Source organism: Chroicocephalus ridibundus, chromosome 17 (genome assembly GCF_963924245.1).
Source record: "Chroicocephalus ridibundus chromosome 17, bChrRid1.1, whole genome shotgun sequence".
In the NCBI taxonomy this organism is placed as follows: Eukaryota; Metazoa; Chordata; class Aves; order Charadriiformes; family Laridae; genus Chroicocephalus; species Chroicocephalus ridibundus.
Genome location: NC_086300.1, coordinates 8549909 through 8560214, shown reverse-complemented (window position 1 = coordinate 8560214; position 10306 = coordinate 8549909). Strand labels below are relative to the sequence as shown.

Sequence of the window (10306 nt, the reverse complement as noted above, 5' to 3'; positions counted from 1 at the left end):
CTGCATATGTGAATCGGAGCTCTATAACCTTCCTGCGAAGCCTGACCTTCCTTCCAGAGTTTGTACAATTTCTTCTTCCTCTTCAGTTCCATGAGGTCTTCTGCCCCGCCTGCTTAGCTTGAAACACAGTGGAATTGCCTGTTCCTGTGCTTTTAAAAGATGTTTCTTAAAAACTGAATACTGCTTGCAGACTCCTAAAAGCAGATTCTCAAGGCACAATCCCAGGATGAATGCTGGTTTACAAGTACATAATAGGTTCATTGCCTTCAAAGAGAAGAAACGTGAGGAGTTCGAGATGAGTGGGCAGTTGCAGGGCTACAATCATGTTGGGATCATGGAGACAGGGTGGGATGGCTCCCATGACTGGCATGTTTCAGTGGAGGGATACAGGCTCTTTCAGAAGACAGACTGAAAAGATGAGGAGGGGGACTTTCTCTTTCTGTGAGAGAGCAGCTGGAGTGCATGGAGCTCTGCCTGGCGATGGGTGATGTGCCAACCGAGAGCTTGTGGGTAAGCATTAAAGAGAAGACAGATAAAGACACACTGTAGTGGGTGTCCCCTATAGGACATCTGATCAGGAAGAACCAGCAGAGGAGACCCTCTACAGGCAGGGAGGAGCAGTCTGATATTCACTGGCCTTGGCCTTCATGGGGAAATTCATCCACCCCAATATCTGCCGGAGGAGCAGCACAGCAGGACATAAGCACGTTTCCTCAAGTGCATGGATGACAACTTCACCACCCAAGTGATAGAGGATCCCATGAGGACAGGTGTTCTGCTGGACCTCATAGGTATCAAGAAGGAAGAGCTTGTTGTGGATGTGAAGATCAAAGGCAGCCTGGGTTGCAGTGACCGTGAAATGGTGGAGTTCATGATCCCAAGGGGACTGAGGAGGGTAAATAGCAAGCTCATAACCTGGGCCTTTAGGACAGCAGGCTTTGGTGCCTTTAAAGACCTGCTTGGAAAATTCCTGTGGGGTATAGCCCTGGAGGCAACAGAGGCTTAAGACATCTGGACCACTTCCTCCAAGCTCAAGAGCAGGCCATCCCAATGAGCAGAAAGTCAGGAGAGCATGCCAGGAGGCCTGCATGGATGAACAAGGAGCTCCTGGCCAAACTAAAACACAAGAAGGAAGTGAGCAGAGGAAACTGGGGAGGACTCCAGGGACACTGTCCAAGAATGCAGGGATGAGGTTAGGAAAGGCAAAGGCCAAGTGGAACTGACTCTGGCAACAGATGTCAAAGGCAACAAGAAGGCCTTCTCTAAGGACACAGGTGACAAAAGGAAGGCTAGAGGAACTGTAGTCCCCCTGCTGAATGAGTGGGCCTTCTCTGATGCTGCGCAGCCTGGCAACACAGGACATGGAAAGGCTGAGGTGCAGAATGCCTTCTTTGCCTCAGTCTTTGCAAGCAAGATCAGTCTTGAGGAATCCTATGTCCTTGAGACCAGGAACTCTGGCATAGAGTCCAGTTGGAGGCCTGTAACCAGTGGGTGTTCCTCAGGGGTCAGTGCTGGGCCCAGTCTTGTTCAATGCATCCATCAATGACCTGGATGAGGGGACAGAGTATACCCTCAGCAAGTTTGGTGATGATACAAAACTGGGAGGAGCAGCTGACAGACCAGAAGCCTGTGGTGCCATACAGCCAGACACGGACAAGCTGGAGACTTGGGTGGAGAGGAACCTAATAAAGTTCAACAAGGGCAAGTGTAGGGTCCTACACCAAGGGAGTAATAACCCCATACACCGGTACAGGTTAAGGGCTGACCTGCTGGAAAGCAGCTGTGTAGAGAGAGAACTGGGATTCCTGGTGGACAGCAAGTTGACTGTGAGGCCGCAATGTGTCCTTGTGGCCAAGAGGGCCAGTGGTCTCCTGGGTGCATTAAAAAGGGTGTGGTCAGCAGGTCGAGGGAGGTCATCACAGAATCACAGAATGGTAGGTGTTGGAAGGGACCTCTGGAAATCATCTAGTCCAACGCCCCTATCAGAGCAGATTCACCTAGAGCAGGTTGCACAGGAACGCATCCAGATGGGTTTTGAAGGCCTCCAGAGACAGAGACTCCACCACCTCTCTGGGCAGCCTGTTCCAGTGCTCTGCCACCCTCAAAGTAAAGAAGTTCCTCCTCCAGATGCAGCCTCGGCAGGGCAGAATAATATCCCGGTGGTGGTAGAGGGCCCACATAACTTTGATTTTCAGCAGCATTGAAATAATGGGGGAAATAACTTTTACAGCTCTTTAATACCCATAGCTTGGGGAAGGCTGCTTAGTTTCCTGAGTAAAAGATTAAAAGAATCCATGAAACCCAGCCCACCTGCACCCTACAAGTGACCACTGGAATGAGTTGGGAGGGAAAGAAAGACAAGGCACGTCCTTGGGAGACCAACCAAGGATTAAAGGGTTGGGAGTAGTTTGGCCCCTTCCTGTCAATGCAGCCACAGACCACCCCACCAGTGTGCCCCAGGCCAACATCACTTGCCTGCACTGCACCCATCCAGCACTTGAGCTGAGGCTTCTGCTATCAATGACACATTCCTGCCCCAGAAATCATGGGGTCTCACAATCCCAGCACTCAGAAGAAGCCTCCGTGAGGGATGGTGGACAGCATAAGCCAGGAAAAGAGAAGGCGGCGTTGGAAAAACAGCTACCCAGCCCATGTCATTAGCTGGGATGTTTTCTGTTCATCATGAGCAGCTTAGACAATTGCCACTGCCATAGAAGCTACCTCTGGGCCCAGGGCAGGTCAGGGCCACCATAAAAGCCAGCCCAACTCCTTGTTCTCCCATCCACTTCTCTCTCCTCCTTCTCCTTGGGAACCAGGTGAGTCTGAAGCCCTTTCCTTGCATCGTTTTCTGCTCATGCAGATGTGTACTCCTCCCTCCTATAGTGGGCTGTGGTGCTGCTCTCCATGAGAAGGGGAAGAAGGGTGAAGGTGTGAGTAGAGAGTGTCTGGGACTTGGTTGAGGGGAGCTGTTCTCTTAAGAGATAGGCAGCAGCCTCCTTGGGCCTGGAGACACTTTGCATTATTTTGAAAGAGGACTTGGCACTTGGCTGAGGTTGCCCTTCACTGCAAAGATTGGCAGCAGCCTGGTTGGGCCTGGGTGATCCTCACAGTACTGTGTCTGGTAACCCTTTTGCCTCACTGCACAGTTTCTAGCTCCTGGCTCAGCAGGTGCCTTCGACACGCTTGTGGTGGAGTGACAGACTCCTGGCAGACTGTTCCTCACATGTGCATGTGCTCTACTGCCTCTCTGCCCTCTCTCACAGGTGCGTCTGCAGCAGACAAGAGTCATGTCCTGCTATGACCAGTGTCAGCCCTGCCAACCCTGCCGGCCCTGTGGCCCGACCCCACTGGCCAACAGCTGCAATGAGCCCTGTGTCAGGCAGTGCCAGAACTCCACCGTTGTCATCCAGCCCTCTCCCGTGGTGGTGACCCTGCCTGGCCCCATCCTCAGCTCCTTCCCACAGAACACCGTTGTGGGATCCTCCACCTCTGCTGCCGTTGGCAGCATCCTCAGCTGTGATGGAGTGCCCATCATCTCTGGGTTCTGTGACCTCTCTGGCATTTCCAGCCGCTACTATGGCAGAAGGTGTCCCCCCTGCTAAATGCGCTGGTGACAGCCCTAACAATGACCCCAGGAATATTGAAGCTGTTGCCTCTGTGAGGACAGAGCACCTGACCATCGATTTCAGAGAGGCTGAGCATCCAGTGCTGCCCTTCCAAGGGAGGAAGACTGCTGGGTTTCTCTGAAAATGTGGCCAAAGTCTAACTTCTCTGCCTTATTTTCTCTCCCATCTCCTTCTTGTCTTCTGTTTTTTGGGGTTGTAAGACCTGCAAAGCCACCGTGGGCCATCTGCTGGCCCCTCTCCCTCTGTGGGACAGGCCTGTGGGATCTCAACTGCGGGCCATGGGCACAGACTTTCAGCAGCTGCTGATCCTCTCCCTGCTCTGGCCAACTCCTCTACAAGTGAATTTCTTTCCCACTTCAGGGTCATTAAAGTTTTCTTCATGCTAACCTCTGCTTCCATGTCATCCTTTTCATGGTGGACCTTGTCTTGTATTGCCAAGGAAGAAAGGCATTGCCTTGAGTAGCAGAGGATAAGGTGAGGGCACAAACAGAACAGGAAGCAAAGGGTGGCCTACAGAGCAATGGGTTCCTTCCAGTCACTGTCCCTTGGAGCTGAGGAAGATATACTCATCTCCTCCACAGCCAGTGGGCATCAGGCCCTGTACTCCAGCATCTCTGCTCACATACTATCCCCTGGTGTCAGAGCATATCCAGCAATAGGGAGACTGATCACTGCTTTCCCTTGGAGAGTGCTCCCCAGTGCTCCTGGAGGTTCTGAGAGGCCAGCAGCTCACAGTCCTGTGCAGAAGGGGATTCCTCCTGCTCTGGATAGCCCTGTGGCGGGAAATGAAGCTCAGTCAGAAGATGGCCCCAGAGGATGCAGGAGTAAAGATGGTGTGAGAAAAAGCCTTCAGAACGACCCCTGACCTTCTCATCCTCATTCTCCCACTTGTCCCCTGAATGAGGGAGCATGGTCTGCACCCAAGGGCAAAGGTAGTAAGGGCAGGACACCTATACACCCTCTACTCCCTCTGTTCCCTGCACAGTCCAGCAGTTACACAGATGTGCAGGGCTAAGGGGACTCACAGGTTGATGTTGAAATCAGCATGGCCAGGCAACACACCAGGGCATTCATTCCTCTCACACACACCCAGCTCCCATCAGACAGGGCACCCCAAGGGCAGCAACCAGTGCCAAAACCCTCATGGTTGGTCGGGGGTGCCTGGCCTGGGGTGCCTGGCCTTCTTCTAGGCATGAAGTATCTTTCCCCAAGGCCAGTTCTTCTCCTGGTAGGGCCTGTTGCTCACCTCTGCTTGGTGGGTTTTCCACCTCTCCAGCTTTGTAAACCTGGTCCAACTGCAGAAGAAATGGTGCAGGGCTGCGGGAAGCCTATGAGGTATTGCATGAGAAGGGCTCCAAGGATGGGCAGAGTGCACTGGGGAGAGCAGGTCCTCCAGATCCCAGCACATAACCATGCAACAATTGGAGGGTCCACAACGTGGTTCTGAGTATTTTCAAAAATTCTTGTAATCATGTAATTCCAGGAAGGAGCAAGAGGGAAATAACACAATGGAACCAGTTTTAAGGTGTCTCTATCTCAAGAGAAGACAAACCAAATTGGTGTCGGGGATGATGAACGTGCCTGCAGTTATTAATAGTGGTCAAAATTAATAAATCACTAACATGTATGTGCAATGGCTCATGTGCGTGCTGCTTGTGTTTTACCAGACTTCCAATGCATTGGCTACAGGAAGACAGTGCCTTCATTTAGTGTGGTATGGGAATGCTTGAGGCCATGGTTGCATAAATTGATGTGTGGAATGGACAGAAAACATTCCATCACAGGATCTTGTCCTGCAGACCCCTGGGTGTACAGGAGAAGCAGCGCTGCCAGGGGACACCTGAGGGCCCCTTCCCCCACCCTCAGCCTTGCACAGACACATCCCCTCCTTCCCCTGGGTTCTTGCACAGCCAAGGAAGCTCCCTGCACCGGGGTGTCACGCACAGCACAGAGGTACAAGGCACTGTCAGAGAGCTCGACTTCCTCCAGCTGCAGGAGGCTGTATTTCTCGGTGGTGTTCAGCACGGTGGTGAGACGGCCACTGGGCTTGCGGCCAGCAGTTGCCTGATAGGAGACCAGCTGGGGACCTTGGCCTTTCCTCTGCTGGTACCAGACCAAGCCATTAAAGTCGAAAGTCTGGTATGTGCAGGTTGTCTGGAAGGTGTCTCCCTGCTTCACTGTGACTTGTCCTTCTTGCTGGGTGACAGTTATTTGTCCCATGGTGCCTGGAAGAAAGTGAAGGTCAGCAGCTTGGCAGGGAAAGGCTCTGGGAAGCAAGCCAGGAGTGGATAAAAAACCCTGGTTGCGAAGCTTCCCTCCCTTTCCCTTACCCTGCAGGAATATTCTGAGGCCTGGGGACAGCATGATAGGGAGGAGATTTGGGCAGCACCTCGGAGCTCTCAGCCCAGCATGGACCCTGTGAGAGTTGTACTGTGTCCCTGCTCCTCCTCCCTGCTCCTGTTCCTACTACATAGAGGAGCAGAGAAAAGCCTGTCAGGCCTGATCTTCATGTGCTGGGACCAGCAACCCTCCAGCAGGTAAAGGGGCCCATGCAGCTACGGCAAAAAGATTCACCCTGCTTCCCCATCCATCCCATCTCCGAGGGCTCCCAGCTCCCTGAGTATATACAATGGTGAGCTTGAAAGAGGGATCCCTGGCTGTGTCAACATCCAGGAGAAAAGTGGAAGCCACGGCAGACATGTGCCAGCCAGGAGGCAGAATGGGACACCCAGTTAATGTCAGTGGGATGAGAGCTTTAAAGTCCCTGTAAGAGCTTTGACAGGATCTACTGATTTGCACTGGAAAGGGAGACATGTGAGAGTGAGAGAGAGCGCCGAGATCTCCTGTGGTGAGAGCAGGTGGATCAGAAGAGAGAGGCAGAGAGAAAGGCATTGAAGGTGAGAGAAGAGCAGCAGAAGAGGTCTGAGGTATCTCTCCTCTCTCCTTTCAAACAGTAAGAGCATCTTGAGAAAAGAGATGCAAAACCACAAATGTGAGCTGGTATTTCACAGTGTTTTCCTGTAATTCAAGAGTAGTTCTCTGCATGATCCTGATCAGGCTGGCAAGGGTTTCCTTGGGGGAAGAAGGATGCATTTATAGAAAGCCAGGACTTACCCAGCAGTTGCCCCAGGAAGGCCGTGAGGATGAGAGATCCGAGGTGCATGTCAACATCAAACCACCTCTTTGTGGAGTGAGACAGAGTCAGAAAACCCCCTCCCAGCCCCGAGATAACAGAGTTGCCGGAAACAACGCTGTTGGGGGAGCAAAGGAAGCAGCGGGGAAGAGCAGAGGTCTGTTCTTCCTGTGCCTCAGATGCTGCTTCTGGGTTTCTCCCTCCTCCAGCAGCAACACCTGTGGCTCCCTCAGCCAGTGGCATTCTCAGCATTTCCCCATGAAGAGCCCCTGTGGGCTCTGGGGGCCCCAGTTGTGGGAAGGGGCTGTTCCCAGTGAGCTCACAGTGGAGTCACCTCCCAGCTAGAATTCCCTGCTCTTCTGCACTCCCACTGCTTGGCCACTTATAAGGTCAGGGATTTCTTCCCCAGTGAGGCTTAATATCTTCTGCTGTGCTCCCCAGATCTCTTGGGACACTGCTATTTCCTTTGGGAACAGAATTCTCTTCTGTTTCTCTCACTTCTCCCCTTTCTTTTTCATCTTCCTGGGAACAATGCCTCTCCCCCAGCTCCCCACAGTTAGGAGAGGAACCCTCCTGTGCGGTAGACCAGGGCTTCTTGCCATGTCCTCTTCTGATGGGATAACCAACAGTGAGAGAGAAGAATATGGCTCCAGAACTGTTCTTAGATGCCCCAAACCCAGAGATGACACGGACAACCTATTCCTACTTTATGGGAAAGGGTGAAAGGTCAGCAGGCAACAGAATGAGGGATGAGTGGGTCACCCCCACTCTCAGAAAACACATAGGGCACCCATTGGAGTGCTGCACTGTGAGGGCTGGGGATAGGGCAGTCCTGCACCCACAGCTGAAAGGGCATGTGAAAGGGTGGGGGTACTGCAGATGAGGACTCCTACTCCCACACCTTTGCCACAGGAACTCCAGACTGATCCCATGCACCAGTTGACAGAGAGAACACCCATCCCATGGCACCCATCCCATGGCACCCAATCCATGGCAGACAGAACAAACTCTTCATTGTTGTTAAGTTAACCTGACCTGAGTAGGCCCCGACCTGTGCTGTGCTGAGCTGTATATATCACTTGCCAAACGTGGCAACACTCCAACAAACACGTCCTTGTCTTGATCTAGGAGTGAGGCACTGTGCTTTCATATAATTGTCCTTTTGCTTAACATGAAAAAATTAGTGGTTTATTTCTAAGGAAATGCCATGAAAACTCCAGAGATGACAATGGCAGTGAGTCTCGGCATGGGCAGGATTTGCACTTTTTGTGAAACCCCAACTTGAGCTCTGCCTGATGGTCTATAAATCAAGGTTCTGAGCATCCAAAAGGGCATAACATCACCTGTACCATACCACTTTACCTTCTGTGTTATCTCCAATTAACGGTATTTTTAGTCAGCACTCTGTGGAGGAAGAGCCACATTGTACCTGTAATCTATCTACAACCATGCTCCACCTTCATCATCCCTGCAGTCACTGGTTCTTTGACCTCTAACACATATACATGCAATGAGGTCCCTCCAGTTGCTGTATGAGGTATGAGCCCTGGGACACGTTCTTCCTTCTCCAGTTGCTGGCACCCAGGCCTTGCTTACACCCCAGTCCCTCCAGCCCCGGCACAGAGATCGACAGGGTCTGTGACCAGAGGCCGCTTCTCCAGTTGCTGGCACTGAGACCTTGCAGCACACCCTGGTCCATACATTTACTGGCACCCAGGCCTACAGTCTCCATGGCCATTAGTTGTTTGCCCAGTTACCGGCACCCAGAGCTCTCTTTCACACCAGTCGCTCCAGGCACAGTGATCAGGCACAGGGCTCATCCCAACAAGTGCACTCACCAGCCCCTGCTTACTTGCAAGTACCTCCCTTTATCCTTCCTCCTCTCTATTGCCTCCTCTTGCTACATCCCAGTTCTCTCTTTTCCCCACTTTCGACCCTTCCCCAAAGCATTCTTTAATAAGTGTTGTCTAGTCCCACAGGACCCCCTCAAACACCCATAATCCTCATGCTCCTCTTGTCACTTCTTGTCACTTCCAAAGCTCAGCCTGACCCACTTCAGAGCTACACCTGCAGTTTCCAAATGGCCCATCAATTAGCAGCTGAATGGCTCTGGGCTCCCTCCTTGTCTCCCTTGTCACTTGCTGAGAGATTGGTGTCATTGTGTGCTTTTTTTTTAACACTTTCCCTTTTGCTGCTGCTTCCCTTTGAAAGGAAAAGGGACTTGATCTGATAGCCATACTGAACCAGCCACTCTCACCTTCCACACGCCTTTGCAGTGGCATCTGCTGACCTTGCTCATGTGTGTGAGTTCCTAAAGAGAGAATGTGGGCACAGAATCCAGAGGGACTCAGGGACACAGGAATTCCCTCAGGCCATACAGTCCAGCCAGAGCTGCAGGAGAGCTGTGAAAAGCAGAGGGACAGCTCAAGGGGATGAACAGGGAATCTCGTCCAGTGCTTGGCAGATGGGTCTTGCTCGCATGTCTAGGCTTTCACTGATCCCCAGATGCAGGGCCAGGAAGACATTTTCCCACCTTCATTTTCTGTACCTGGGAAGTAAAGCCACAGAAGCAGTCATGTCTCCTACCAAGAGCCCCCTTCTCCAACAGTGGCCATTGGTGGCCATTGGTGGGAAAAGTAAGAGCTGGACAAGCAGCTGGGATACTTCTCCTGAGCACTCACTGCTGTGTCCTGCTCAGTTTCAGTGGCTCAAAGGTGGCCCTGAGTCTGCTGTGGCAATGCACCCTCATGGCAAGGAAGGCCAACAGCATCCTGGGCTGCAGTAGCAAGAGCATCACCAGCAGGATGAGGGACCTGACCCTCAAACTCCACTCAGTGCTAGTGAGGCCCTTTGTGGAGTACTGGGTCCAGTTCTGGACTCCCCAGTACAAGAAAGGTACTGGAGTGAGCACAGCAAAATAGTGGATGGACTGGAGCATGTTTCCTCTGAGGATGGGCTGAGAGGGCTGGCAGTGTTCAGCCTGGGGAAGAGAAGGCTTCTGGGAGATCTTGGCAATGTGTGTAAATAGCTGATGGGAAGGAATGAAGAAGAGACTCTTCTCAGCCAGGCCTCCTTGGGACTCCACAGCTCTTTGGTGAAGATGATCATTAGGGTGAGAAACTAAGGGAAAGACACCAAACTGTGACCCTTACTCTGTTCCAGCTTCACAAGGGCTAAAGGGAGTTTTTTCAGCACTTGGTGGTTCTTTGGGCAGTCAGGCCACAGCCAGGCTTCTCACAGCCCCCCATGTCACAAGGTGCTTGAGCTTCCTCTCAGGCAGACATAGCCTGATGTATAAGTGCTGCCTCTCAGCTCCAGGTCACACTGCCGAAGGGGCCTGGGGCACCGGAAAATCCCTGTAGGAGCCTGAAGGAGGAAACCAAGCAGCCTGCTGTCAGGCAGTAGGAGGCAGGAGGCTGTTTTCCTCATGGGATGAAGTGTAATGGTTTCTTCTGGATTGTGCAACGCATGGGATGTTTAGGAGAAGCAGGAGAGATGGGGAACAGGGAGACAGGGAAAAGGAAAGACCAAAGCTGTTTGGCCTGGA

General features: G+C 52.2%; 1 protein-coding gene and 1 gene segment (V, D, J or C); one reads left to right on the top strand and one right to left on the bottom strand.

Moving 5' to 3' along the window:
• Window positions 1-721: 721 nt before the first annotated feature.
• Window positions 722-3602, top strand: LOC134524749 (uncharacterized). Its single transcript, XM_063354911.1, has 3 exons — window positions 722-895; window positions 2715-2816; window positions 3264-3602. The coding sequence occupies exons 1-3, from the start codon at window positions 722-724 to the stop codon at window positions 3600-3602; spliced, it is 615 nt and encodes a 204-aa protein (XP_063210981.1).
• A 692-nt stretch (window positions 3603-4294) lies between these two features.
• On the bottom strand, window positions 4295-6790 carry LOC134524748 (T cell receptor alpha variable 1-1-like). The segment is given in 4 exon segments: window positions 4295-4399; window positions 4493-4540; window positions 5556-5851; window positions 6741-6790. Coding segments are annotated over 4 exon segments (498 nt in total).
• Between the last annotated feature and the right edge of the window lie 3516 nt (window positions 6791-10306).